At 42.9% G+C, this 14,762-nt stretch overlaps 1 protein-coding gene across 4 annotated transcripts in view; it reads right to left on the bottom strand.

The window, feature by feature from the left end:
- The window catches only part of WWP2 (WW domain containing E3 ubiquitin protein ligase 2), a 120,218-nt gene that overhangs the window by 24,415 nt on the left and 81,041 nt on the right, over positions 1-14,762 (bottom strand). For all 4 annotated transcript variants that reach the window (XM_027847153.1, XM_027847145.1, XM_027847160.1 and 1 more), the window contains exons 9-10: positions 9,249-9,338; positions 3,843-4,017 (exon numbers count right to left, since the gene is read on the bottom strand). In XM_027847153.1, coding sequence (XP_027702954.1) covers positions 3,843-4,017; positions 9,249-9,338 — 265 coding nt within the window. The remainder of the gene's footprint in view (positions 1-3,842; positions 4,018-9,248; positions 9,339-14,762) is intronic.

Below are 14,762 nucleotides of genomic sequence, written 5' to 3' on the forward strand. Positions count from 1 at the left end.
ATATGCATACACCATATGCATATCCAAATACATATATATGTGTGTGTATCTATTTTTTTTCTCTTTTAACCAGTCAAGATCCTCTTTCTTACCTTTCCCCCTCAACTCTCACTCCCTACTACTGAGAACACAAGAAAAACAAAACCTACTACACACATAAACAAACAATTGAAACAAATTTCCACACTCATGATGACCAAATAAAAATCTGTCTCATTCTGCATTGTGAGTCTTTCACTTCTCAACTGGGAAGTGGGCAGCATGTTTCAGGTTCCAGTCCTCTGGAATTATGATGGGTCATTACACTGATAAGAATCCCACTCTACTGTGCTGTATATACCATAACTTGTTCAGCCACTCCCCAATTTACGGGTACTCCCTCAGATTCCCATTCTTTGCTACTGAAAAAAAAAAAGCTATAAATATTTTTGTATATCCTTAGAATTTTATACATCCTTAGAATCCTTAGAATTTGCTTTGCATAGGACTTAATGCTCCCTTAATCTACCTTCCCGTTCACCCACACATTGAAACGGCAAGAAAAACCCCATTACAAACAACAGAGTTATGCAAAACAAATCCCCACATCAGCCACATCCAAAAAGAGAGAGGAAGGGAGGGAAGGAAGGAAGGAAGAAAATGCACTTCACTGTACTTAGAATCCATCAGTATTCCAGCTGGAGGTGGATAATGTTTTTTGTCATGAGTCCTTTGGGACTGTGGTTGGTCATTGTGTTGACCAGTGTTCCTAAGTCTTTCAAAGCTGTTTGTCTTCACAGTATTTTTGTTACTGTATGAATTGTTCTGGCTCTGCTTGCTTCACTCTGCATCAGCTCATACAAGTCTTCCAGATTTCTCTGACACCACCCCCTCATCATTTCTTGTAGCGTAACAGTCTGCCATCATGTTCATATACCACAACTTGTTCAGCCATTCCCCATCTGATGGGCATTCCCTCAGTTGCCAATTCTTTGCCACCACAAAAAGAACTGCTATAAATATTTTTGTATATATATATAGGCCCTTTCCCTCTTTCTCTGATCTTTTTGAGGGACAGACCTAGTAGTGGCACTGCTGGGGCAAATGGTACTCATACTTTAATAGCTTTTTGGGCATAGCTACGTTGCTATCCAGAATAGCTGGACTAGTTCACGGCCCCTCCAGCAAAATAGAATTCTTAACAATCAGAACTGCTCCAGGGTAGAAGGAGATCACCTACTGGGATAAAGACTCCTTGACAAAAACTGCTAGGAAACTGGTAAAGTAGGGGTGGCAGAATCTAGATGTAGGCCAGTATCTTAATAAACCATAATTAATTCCAAATAGATACATGACCTGAATATAAAAAGTCATATAAAAAACATAGAGTTTTATGGAAGGAGATTTCTCTCATAACTATTGTTAGAGGGAGAATTCTTACCTAAACAAAGAATAGAGATGATCATAAAAAATAAAACTGCACATTTCAATTACACAATCTGAAAGGTTTTGCATAAGCAAAATAAATGCAGTTAGAATCACAAGGGAAACAACTGGGAAAATATAAAAAGAATTGATTCAAATATGTAAGGACAAGAACCATTCCCCAACATATATGTTCTGAGAATAATACTAACCAGCGGTCCTCAAATGAACAAATGCAATTTTATCAAAAGCCACATAAAATATGCTCCAAATCATTAACAAGAGAATCACACGGTGAAATTCAGGTTCCATCTCATGCACATCAGATTGGCAAAGATGACAAAAAAGAAAAATAGTAATTGTTGGAAAATCTGGGGGAGGATAGCTGCAAACTATCTCAATATTTTTAGAAAAGTATTTGTAACCATACCCAAGCTCACAAAACTGTCCATGCCCTTTGAGTCTGCAGTACTACTATTTAGGAAACCCAAGGACAGAAGGAAAAGACTCCCATGCAGAAGAATATTTATAGCAGCACATTTTGTTGTAGCTAAGACCTGGAAACAAAGTGGATGCCCATCAATCAGGGAACGGCTGAACACACTGCAGTATGTCACTGTGACGGAATTTGATTACACTGTTAGAAGTGAGTGGGGCATACTGGATAAAGAGCTGGCCTCAGAAACAAGAAAACCTATGGTCAAGTCCCGTCTCTAACGTACACAGACTGTGTGACCCTGGACAAACTGCTTAATTTCTCGGGACTCTCACGATCTCTCTGAGCCTCACAACGCAGTCTCCTGTCAGTGAAATAACAATTCCATCCTCAGCCTATTTCATAAGAAATGAGGAATACGATGGGTTCAGAGAAGCTTGGAAGGACATGTATAAAATGAGGCAGATGGAAATGAACAGAAGCAGGAGGAAAATACATGTGATTGCAACAATTAATAATGTGAGGAGTTACAACTTTGGAGGACCTCAGAAATCCTGACATCACACGCCTAATGAAATATACCTCCCCTCTTGGGAAGAGGTGATGGACAGAGGTACAGAACAAGACAGCCATTTTCAGACAAGGCCAATATGATTGACCATATATGTTTGTGAAAGGGGAAGGAAAGGTGTTAGTAGACAGACATGTCAAAAGGGGACATCAATAAAACATTTTTTTAAAGGCACAGAAGAAAAAAGTACAGAGGGGGACAACAATTTTGTTATTACCTTATCAAATTTAATATGCTCCTTTAAAAAACTACATGTAAGAGAATTTTGATTTTTCATAAAATCCTCTTCCCTGTTCTTTTTTATCTTGAAATGTCTATTTCTTGACGATTAAGTTTACAATAAAAAAGAAAATGCTTTAAAAATAAGTGGAAAAAAAGGGGAATGTGCTGCCTTGGAAAAGGTGGATCCCCTTTTACTAAGGAGGTCTTTGAGATCACTTGAAGGGGATGCCATTGAGGAGTTACCTATTCAGGTACTGATCAGACTAAATGACCTCCAGGACCCATCTAACTAAGATTCTGTGAGAATATTCCGCAGAAAACTGTCAAGGACAACACGCAGGGATTAAGTGGCATAGAGATATCACTGAGGATAGGCTATGCCTGGAACTACTACTGTGGGAGGGGCCTCAGTCAGGCTCACTCTCCAGACTTTTCTTCCTCCTCAAGGACAACTGCCTTGGCCCTACCTTAATAGCTTTCCCTGTCCTCCTCCACCATCCTTCCTCCCATATTCCATTTCCCCTTTATGTGGCATCAGCTCCTTGAGGGTAGGGATTATCTTGCTTGCTTTATGTGTATCTACAGGGCCTAGCATGGTGCCTAGCACACAGTAAGCTTTTAATAAGTGCCTTATCTACCTACAAATCTAGGTTTCTGTGATTTTATGGGATCTGGGAGCTAGAAGCAAGGAGATCTATTAAGAAACTTTGTTAAGATTGGAGGAATGTGGTGATAAAGATCTGAACTAAAACGGTAGAAGTGGAAATAGGAATAAAAGGACAGATGTGAGACATTTTGAAGACAAATCTTTTTGCAGAATTTGATGACTATTTGGATACAGGGATGTAGGAGTTAGAAGACAGAAGGATGAATAAAAACTGACTTCCAGATTTCAAATCCAGATGACTAGAAGATGAGGAGAATCATTAACAGAAATAGGGAAGACTGGAAAGGGGATCAGTCTGGGGAAAGAGATGACGAATTCAGTTTTAGATAGGGTGAATCTGGCCAAAGACAAAGTTTCTTTAGACAGAGACGAGAGAGATCAGAATTGGCAAGAAAGTAAAACTCTTCTTTTGAGAAAGCCTCTTTCGCGAACCACCCCTGCCTATCAGCCAGAATGACAACCATAGGGGAATGCGCTGTTCCATACCCTGTCGGCACCTGAAAGGCTTCCTTCTCTTACTGAAAGCCCCTCATGACTCTTACCTGGTAGAGGAATCTTTGGCTGAACTGCTGCATGGCCCCCTGCAGCTGATTCCTTTGAGACTGCCACTGTTCATAGTTCCTCACGTACTCTGCTGTTGGACGCTGCCAGGTAGTGGTCCTGGTGTTGTGGTCCACATAGTAATATCTTCCTCGGGGGTCCACACGCTTTTCCCAGCTGGAAACATCAAGTTCATAGTCAGCACAATGGCCTCTAAATCTTGAGGGACCCCAAGATTTCCCAGGTTGAAGAAAATGGGGGTAGATTTGGGGCCCAGCAACTTGGGGGCCCACCAGGGAAACTGCTGGATCCCAGTCTCCAAGGCTTACAGAGAACATTCAGTATTAACAAAAACCCAGTGGAGCAGTGTATGCAGGAAAGAAGCTGGTTCATAGAACAGCAGGGCTTTCTACTGTCTCTTTTCTTATAAAGTAGCCTTTCTAGGGTTGAACTATAGCACCTGAGCTCTGGAAGTGACATAGGGGAGTTAGGAGTAATGTAAGGAATAAAGATGGCAGGTAAGCCTAGTAGGTATAATGTGATTCACACCGCCAGGAAAGTCAGTCAAAAGACCAGCAAAAGCTAAATCTCAAGAGTACACTGACATGCAGTACACAAAGCAAACCCAACAACATTAATATTAATCTTTCAGAAAGACTCCCTTGGCTATCACCCTCTCTGATCTCCCCTTGCTATGAGCTGCTTACCCCACAATCCTGTGTCACATCTCAATACTATGGATCTCCTGGTTTAATCTTCCAGCCAGTTTCTGTCTGCTGGCTCCTGGCTATTTCTTTAGAGCTTCTGATCCCCATTCCTCCCCCATGCTCCCTTCTATACTGTTTTTCCCCTGAAGCAATCTTTAGTCCCCAGGCCTGGTTTCTAGAGCTGCTGCCCTGAATTACTAACTACCTGCTAGATACCTCCTTCTGAACATATGGCAATAACTTCAAATTCAACATAACTAAAACCAAACTCATCATCTTTCCCTCCAATTACCTCTCCTTCCTGCCTTCTCCTGTTTCTATCGATGTCTCCAGGTGTGAAAAGTTGGATTTACCCTTGTTTCTCCCTCTACCCCTCCCCTCTTTCTGACACCAGTCAGTAGGGAACCAAGTTACAGCAGTCTTTCCTTCACGATGTCCCTTCCTTTCTATTCCCAAGGCCATCAGCCTCGTCTAGGCCTTCTATTCAGTTACTGCGTTCTGCTTACACGACAACAACGGTATTCTCCTTCCTGATTTCCCAACATCTAGAATCCCCCTTCTCCAATATATCTTAGATATCATTCTGTGTTGATCTTCCTCAAATGCCATTCTGCTCCTATCCTCCTGTGGCCCTGCTGAAAAAGCTCCAATGGCCATTTGGTGACAGTAAATTCTGAATTCCCAGACTAGCATTCAAAGCCCTTCAAAATGTGACCCCAACCCCTAGCTCTCTAAATCCGTCTCCTATTAACCTCCCAATATGAATTCTGCTTGGACTCCAAGCCAAATTGGTCTCTTCATGAATCTTCATTCGAATCTCTTCCTTCTCAGCCTCCTCCTCCTCCTCCTCCTCCTCCAGGCTACTGTCTGTGGCGCTTCTCCTGCTTGGAATGCCTCCCTCTTTCTCCCCATATCATTTAAGCCCACCCAGCTCAAGCTTCACTTTCTCTGTGAGGTCTCTCCGCAACTATCTCAGTTAGTGGTGACCACTCCAGTCTTCTAACTCTTAGAGTACCTACTGTCTACAGTAGTCACCTGGCACAAAGTATGTGCCATTTCACATCATTATTTATCTCTCTGTGTGAATGGCCTGCTTGCCCAAATCGACAGTAAGGACATGGAGGGCATAGATCATGTTTTATAGATGTTTGTATGCCCAGGGTTTAACATAGTACCCTGCTCACAGTGGGTACCTAAAAAGCATTTGTTGTTGATGACAATGACGATGATGATGATGATGACTGACTGACATGGACAAACAAGAGCTCCCCCTTTTCGCAAGCCTTGAAAATGGCATCCTGTTCCAGTGTAGTCCCTGAACATTCTGGGAAATGAAATAAGAAGACCAAGGAAGGAAAAAACAAGATCAAGAGCCTCATGGAATAAATTATATTTTAAGCAAAGTTCTTAACCTGAGGCTATGAACTTGGATTGGGGTGAGAGGGGAGAAACCACATCTTTATTTTCACTAACTTCTGGTCTCCTTTGTAATCCTGTGGGTACAAAAACCTTATTCTGAGATGTCCATAAGCTTCATTCACTAGACTACCAAGGGGATCCATGACCCCCATAAAGGAATCCATGATTTAAAGGGACAAAATGACCAAGGATCCTCATACAGATAGGCAGTTACAAGAATAGGAGTATATGGGGAAAGAAATGGCTTCTCTCTAATTCTGAATCTACCATGAGGGCTAAAGAAGAGTCTGGAACCAAAGGGGACCAAAAAAGGAATTACAGAGATCAAATTGAGAGTGGGAAATGAGGCCAACTGTAATAGATTTGCAGTCTACAATCCAGCTGCAATGGCCTACTGGAGGTTCTTCCAACACAGTGCTCCATCACCCATCTTGCTGCATTTGCCCTGGCTGTCCTCCACACCTTCACCACCTCTTAGCTCCCCTGGTTTCCTTCAAGACTCAGCTCCAATCACCCCTTCTGTGGAGACAGTTCTTGGTCCCCCTTGCTGCTAACGCCTTCCCCTCTGAGATTACCTTCATCTGTTCTATGTCTGTCTTTTGTGCACCTGGTAATTTACATTGTCTCCCTTATCAGAATGTAGCTTCCAGAGGACAGAGGCTGTTCTCTGCATTTCTTCGTATGTCCAACACTCAGCAAGGTCCCTGGCACACAGTAATCACTTAATAAATGCTTGTCAACTGACAGACTAGAGAGCACCTTAGAGGTTAAATGACGGCTAGGACCCCAGCATTAGGGCTGGGGTGTACTTGTAAAAACATCTAATCCAGCTCTCTCATTTTACAGATGAAGACAAGTCACCCAAACACAAAGTGTCAGAAGTAGGCTTGAGAACGAGGACCTCTGACTCCAGACCAAGCACCCATGCCCTGCTACCACATTGTAAGCAAAGCTCCTTTTCTGAACCTCAGCTCTGTGAAGTAAAAGTACCAGGACCAGAAAGATGGGGAGGGAAGGGTTGGCTTTCTTAAAAAGCCCTGGAAAGGAAGACAGAAATAACCCAGATTGTTTTATTTTATGAAGATATAAAAACAGGGGGAGACTTCTTGCTTTTATAGATAATGCTATAAGCAAAGGAGTCAAGACTGGCTGCTGCCTAAGAAAGTGGCAAAGACCAGGCCTGCAAAACCCAAGGCCACCATCCTCAACACTCTCAGGTACCGGGGAAACATCGGAATGGTGCAGGTACAGTTATTCCATGTGCACATGACATAGACGAAGGCATGTGCAGGGTTGAAGCCACTGGCTCAGTCTTATCTCAGAGATAAACTAAGTGGTGGCCAAGGCTGGATGACAGAAGGACCGTGGTCTGAAGATGGTCCTACTGCTGCACACTGACTTCCCCGGGGTAGCTCTCTTCCCACTGACTGCTGATGAGAGCACAAAGCTGTTCCACCCAGTTTCCCCCACTATAACACTGCATGAGGAGCAAGAGAGCTTGGAGTACCGAGAAGAATGAAGCTGTCACTGCAAAATTATGTTCCTTTAAGAAGAATTCAAGAACTATTCAGAGGGAGGGAAGAGGGGCTAGAATCAGGCCTCATCAGGGCATGAAGCTAGAATGTCTCCTATGAAAATACCAACACCATAATGAAGTAAGAAAGCCCTCGTCCAGGTCTCTGCGTCTCACCACAGTGCTAGAAGGAGGAGGAAGTTCCGCTCTTAAACAGCATCATGGAACATCTCTATTTCCACACCACCCAAGCACTGACTAAGACCAGCCTGAACAGCTTGTAGGAAATCTCTCTGATATAATTGTGTGTAAAGAATAAAATGTCTAGACGTGTGTGTGTGTGTGTGTGTGTGTGTGTGTGAGAGAGAGAGAGAGAGAGAGAGAGAGAGACAGAGAAAAATGAGAGAGAAAAAAAGAGAGAAGTGAAGGGGGAGAAAGGGACAGAGACAGAGAGAATTTCCCAGACAAGGAATAAAACAAAACCACGCCCATTCAGACTTACATGGAAGGAGTGAGGTTGCCCTATACTACATCCTGATCACATAATGTGAACATCTGCAAAATGTACCATTGAGAGATAATGCTTAACTTGGGTCATTCTAAAAATGAAATTCCAAAGCCATTCAAAGTGAAAAATAGAAAAAAGAAATAATAATGAGAAGTTATCAGAAACTCTTTTCCCAGAAGGGGTGGGAAAGGGGAAAAAAATCCTCCTACTGGAAAACCCTAAGCTATGAGGAGACTCTTAATGGAAAGTCATAGGGAGAGAAGGTGGGGCCGTGTTTGCTCAGGGCCTGACTGGCATCTGGGCGGCAGCCGAGCATGAGGCCTCTCAGGTATCCTGCCTGCTGCTGGCCCCCCTTCCCACACCACATTTAAGAGGAAGGAGGAAAGCCTTCCCACCCATGGACATATAAGCCCTTCACGGCTACTTTATTAGAAAAGGGTTCTTTTTTCTGTGAGTGGGAGACATTCCCTTTCAAAAGCTCTCAATATGGGGATTCTCATTTGGAAAGTACGTTCTGTCCCTGGCAAACAGGGAACCAAACCACTTCTCCTTAGACTTGGACAGTTCTCTTTCCTTGGAAGCCCCTCATGTCCTCTGGTTATGGCACAGTATGCCCCTCCCTCCCTCCAGAACCCAGATGACTGCAGAGGCGTACAGTCTGCAATGGCAGATCTCTTAAAGGAGAGACGTAACATCTGATCTCTCCAGCTAATTTTTATGAGTTTTTCAAGAACGCTCTCTACCCTTACCTCCTCCCACCCTCTCTTCTGAAAGCTATAATGATGATGCTCTAAAAATCTCCATACATACTTGATAAATGAAAGCAATTCCATATGAGCCAATAGGAAAAGTAACCAAGAAAGAATTCAGGTAACCCAAGAGAGGTGCTACAATATTTTGTAATACCAGGTAGAATGTCCTAGAAACATGTGACTCAATAATAGAAAAGTTTCCATGCAGTGACATCTACTGACTTGCAATTGGGCATCTATAGCCCAAGGTCTCTCCAATGGTCTCAAATCTTAGGTCCCCAACCATTTTAGCCCAAGGCTCCCCTTGTTACACAGCAAGGTTCGTCCATGCCCACAGATGACACCTGCAAGTCTCAAGTCAATGCAGTAGAAATAGGAAAAGGGGAGAGACAAGTGAAAGGGAAGAGGCAAGAAGACTAGAGAGCAGTGTGTTGGAAAACAGAGATACCTTCAGCCGCACCTGCCCCTAGGCAGAGGGTCCCTGGATCAGTCTTAGGAGTCCTACTTACCCTGGGGGAAGAGGCCTTTCCCAAGTAGTCGTTTTCGTATTGTGATCAACATAATAGACCCTCCCGTTGGGCAGCTCTCGTTGCTCCCACCTGAAAAGAAATGAAATCAAAGAGGTGTGAGGTACACAGGGAAAGGAAACCCGGTGTGGTGAGGAAGGGCAGTACCTGACCACAGAGCCCCAAGGAACCCCACAAATCCAACAACTAGCCATGCCTACTATGTGCAAGGTGCCCTATGGACAAAGAGGCACTGCCCTCAAGAAACTTACTGTATTTGAACGGATAACGGAGGTGCCATCAATAGACCTGAAAAGAGTGGCGTCTGTGATCCATGAATTTATCTACATCTTACTGTACAGTACCAGTTGTATGTTTCTGCCTGGATCACGTCTTGGGGGGAGGGGGAATGTTAAATGATTACTTGCAGCTCTGGCACACGCTGCCTTTTCTTGGGCTGTCCCACACACACGGAATGCTCTCCCTCCTTGTCTCCTCCAGGTGCTGGCAAACCAGGCTTCCTTCATGTCTCAACTCAAACCCTACCTTCTCTAAGTCTTTCCTAGTCCCCCTCCAAACCTGTGCATTTCCTCTGAGATGGCCTTCAATTTGCACTGCACAGGGCTTGTACGTACAGAGTGATCTCTATGTTGTTTTCTCATTACACTCTGAGCTCCTTAAAAGCAAGAATATTTTCTGCCTTTATTTGTTTATCCCCAGCACGTAACACAGTGCCCAGCACACAGTCAGCATTTAATAAGTGCTTGCTGAGTTGACCCTATATGATCATGACCAAATATATCTTCAGAATATAGGACCAATAGATGACTCAAAAAACCCAGATGTATCGTTTTTTATTTGCCCTCTTTAGTTTGCAAAGTCTGTCTTCTACTTCTGTCATCAAAGGTGGAAAGAGAATTAACTCTCCAATCAGTACTAATAGAAGGGCAACAAGGCAAAAATAATAATAATAATAATAATAACAATAATGATAGCTGGCATTTCTAAAGTGCTTTAAGGTTTAAAAGGTACTTTACAAAATCTGGGGAGACTTATACATGAACTGATGCAGAGCGAAATGAGCAGAACCAGAACATGACACGGTAACAGCAATCCTGAAAGGATGACCAACCGTGAAAGACTTAGCTACTCAGATCAATGCAATGATGCACAACAATTCCAAAGAACTCATGACGAACAATGCCATCCACCTCCAGAGAGAAAACTGAGGAGCTCTGAGTGCAGACTGAACCAGAGTTGGATAGCTCCCATCATCTACTGCCTTCACTACTACTAATGTGCTGCTGAATGAGATGGAGAAGATCAGAAAACCACGCTAAATGGATCCACCATAAATTTATGTGACATAAGTTGACTGGGCCCTCACTGCCACAAGGCAATCCTTTTCTCCCTCCCCAATTAGGAGGGTAATGACTTCTCTCTCCACAGCAGCAATTCCAAACCTCTTCCTCCCTCCTCAAACCCCCCACAGTTCTCCTCCCCACTCTCTGAGCAGAGAATCTTGCCTCATATTTTACCCCTCAGCCATTCACTGAGAGCTCCGTCTCCTCCCCTCCTCCTCTCACATCATCCAGATGCCTTCTGCCACTATCTTCTCCTTTACTCCTGTCTCAGAAGAAAAGGGGGCTCTTCTCTTTGCTAAGGCCCACTCTTCTACATGCACAACTAACCGCATTCCATCTCATCTCCTCCAAAAGAATATCCCCATGTGGTTCCCACTCTGTCACTTATCTTTAATCTCTCCCCATCTACTAGTTGCTTCTCTGCTACCTCCAAACATGCCTTTGCCTCCCCTATCCCCCAAAACTCATTTCATCCATCCATCTCTACTAGCTATTGTCCTATATAGGGGTAGGCTAGATCCAGTTCATACTGGCTTGCTAAAACCAAATATTAACGCTACAGAAGAAAGTTTAAAATGTGTTATGCATATACTCTATTTTTTTTCTCTAAAGGGCTGGAGAAGTGGTTGTTAAATATTTCTCAATCAATCTATCAACAAGTGTTTATGAAGCACCTACTACATGTCAGGCACTGTCCTAAGCACAAGTGTGGAGGGTAAAAGATGAAATGGGAACAGAGCTGCTCCAGAATTGAGCCACAAGATGAAGTCAGTGTGGTTCACCCAATTCCCACCACCACTTGCTATTTTAATTCCCTCACCACGGATACAAAAAAGAGGCAAAAGACAGTCCCTGACCTCAAGAAGCTTACAATCTAATGGGCGAGACAGCATGCAAACAAATACATACAAACTATATATAGGGTAAATGGGAAATAATTAATAGAGAGAAGACACTGGAATTAAGAGGGATTGAGAAAAGCTTCCTGTAGGAAGTGGGATAAGACTCAGAGGAAGCTAGGGAGGTCAGTAGTTAGATTAGAGGAAGGTGAGCACTCCAGGTACCGGAGACAGCCAGAGAAAATGCCTGGTTCATGGAACAGTCACGAGACCAGTGACACTAGTCTGAAGAATTCATGTCAGAGAGTAAGTTCTAAGAAGACTGGAAGGGACCAAGTTATGAATGGCTTTGAATGCCATACAAAGCATTTTGTATTTGTTCCTGGAGGTGACAGGGAGCCACTGGAGTTTATCAAATAATGGGATGACACAATCAGACCTGCACTTCAGGAAAACCTAAAAAGGACTAGAGTGGAATGGGGAGAGACTTGAGGCAGGCAGACCCACCCACAAGCAGTTATTGCAATAGTCCAAGCGTGAGGTGATGAGAGCCTGCACCAGAGGTAGCAGTGTCAGAGGAGAGAAGGGACACATTCGAGAGATGCTGCAAAGGTGAGATTGACAGGCTTTGGCAACAGCTTCGTATGGGGTGGGGGGAAGAGACAGTGAGGAGTCCAGGATGACTCCAGGGCACAGGTGGGGCTCTAGCACTCACTCCAAAGTTCCCTTTTCTTTTCCTTAATCTCCTTTTAGAAAATGAAATAGATTTTTATTGATTTTTTTTGTTTTCACATCGCCTAAGTTTATGATTTTGATATTCTGAAATTAATAAATACCAAACAGGCGTTTTCATACATATCTATGTGTATGTACATATGCACATACACATATATTAGAACAGAAAAAGAGCGTATAAAAATGCAGACCTCTATTACACACAGTTTGATTTTGTTTTTAAGTATATAATAAAGACATGTAACTTTCAAAGCCGTCTTAATTTTCCATGATTGGTGCATTAAGTGTGCCTCCCTAGGTTTTAGTGACACTAATCTATCCTGGTTTTCTTGCTACCTATCTGACCACTCCTCAGTCTTCTTTCTTGGCTGGATCTTCCTCCAGCTCACACCTGTCAACCGTGAGTTCCCTCCAGGGCTCTGTTCTTGGCACTCTTCTCCTCTTAACACTATTTCACGTGGTGATCTTATCAGCCCCCAAAGATTCAAATATCATCTATATCCCAATGATTCTCAAATCTACTTATCCAGCCCTAACCTCTCTGCTAACTTCCAGTCTCACACTTCCAACTATCTATTGAACATCTCAAACTGAACATCCCATTGACATCTTAAACTCAACATTTCCAAAACTGAACTCATTTCATTGTCTTTGCCCAAAAACATTCCCTTCTTGCTAACTTCCCTACTACTGCTAAGGCTATCACCTTCCTCCTAGTCACCTAGGTTCACAAACTTAGGTGTCATCCTCACTCTCATCTCCCAAATCCAATTTATTTCCAAGTCCTATTCAATCTACCTTTCCAATATCACTCACATATATCCCCTTCTCTTCTCTGATACTGCCAGCACCCTGATGCAAGCCCTCATCATCTCTCCCTGGACCACTGCAATAGCTTTCTAGTTAGTCTCCCTGCCTGAAGGGAGTACTCTCCATGTACTCTCCAATCCAGTAACACTGACTTCCTTGCTGTTCCTCATATAGCAATACTTCATCTCCTGAGAGCTCTGTGGTTTCTCACTAGCTGTCTCTCATGCCTGGAGACCCCTTGCTTGTCTCTACCCACTGGCTCCCTTCATGTCTCACCTAAAATTCAACCTTGTACAAAAAAGGCTTTCCTAGTCCCCTCCACTGCTAGTGCTTTTCCTCTGAGATTATCTCTAATTTATCATACATAGATATAGATAGATAGATAGATAGATAGATAGATAGATAGATAGATAGATAGATAAATAGATTGCACATAGTGGTTTGTATTCTGTCTTGCCCATTAGATTATAAACACCTTCTTGAGGGTAGGGACTTTTTTTTTTGGCTTCTCTTTGTATCTCCAGCACTAAGCACAGTGCCTGGCACACAGCAAGTGTTTAACAAATGCTTGTTGATCGATTTTTATCCAAAATTAATCTAAGTACCTTTCTTGGAAATGTATTCAGTGGTGTGTTCGAATTTAAATTGGGGGAATGCAAATATGAAAAAAAAAAAAAACAATTCCTACTCTTAAGAGCTAACATTCTAGTTTAAGGAAAGAAGGCTATATACAAGTATACAGAGAATAAATAAAAAGAAAATAAATACAAAGCAGTTAAGTAAAAGATAGTTTGGGGGAGAGGATACTAGCATATGAGGTGATCAGGAAAAGCTTCAAAACTCTGACCCACACAACAACCAGCCACAATTCCAGAGAACTCATGAGGAAATATGCTGCCCACCTCCAGATAGAAAGCTGATGGATTCAGAGTGCAAGCTGGAACATATTTTTTCTTTCTTTTTTGGACATGGCTAATGTGGGAAATTGTCTTGTTTGACTATACATATTTGTAACAGGTTTTATTTTACTTGCTTTCTCCATGGAGGGGGGAGGGTAAGGTAGGAGAAAGAGAATTTGGAACTGAAAATAAAATAACACTGAATTTTCTAAAAAGGAGAGGCAGTGCTTGAACTGTGTCTTGAAAGAAGAGAGGGACCCAAAATACCAGGAACTGAAGATTCTGGGGCATCAAGATGTTTGCTTCTTCATGGTTTCCTGAATCTTAGCCTCACTCTTTAGATACACAGAAGTACATTGTACAGAGGCAGTAATGAGAATTCTTCAGGGCTTGGCCCAGATGTCTGCTATACCTTTCCTCTCCTCCAACACAGAAGAGAATGAAATACCCTATTTTCCACCTGGAAGCTTTTGGCCAATCTCCTTGCCATAAAGCAACCAAACCAGAGTTCATCTGCTTACTTTTCGGTCACTGATTCACCACCTGGGCAACTGTCCACCTGTGGGTAGCGTGTCCCCCTTCTAAAGAGCAAACTATCTGCTGTAGGTGTGAAGGATGAAGGGAGCTTAAACACATTTCTTTTTATACCAAAAATTCTTTCCACCATTCTTCATCTGTAGTCCCAACTTCTGACAATCCCGCCTTTGTATTTCACCTAGTTAAGCCACTTTTACTAATGCCTGAATTTTGGACTAGATCCTTGAGGCTTCCCCCCAACCCCCGATCCTCACAAAGGGGGCAATTAAAACCCACCACACCATTTTTTAAATGCCTTTAACTGTCCTCCAATTGCCCTGCCCTTCTCCCAAT

The sequence above is a fragment of the Vombatus ursinus genome, unplaced genomic scaffold (assembly GCF_900497805.2).
Source record: "Vombatus ursinus unplaced genomic scaffold, bare-nosed wombat genome assembly UNPS02005286.1, whole genome shotgun sequence".
NCBI lineage: Eukaryota > Metazoa > Chordata > Mammalia > Diprotodontia > Vombatidae > Vombatus > Vombatus ursinus.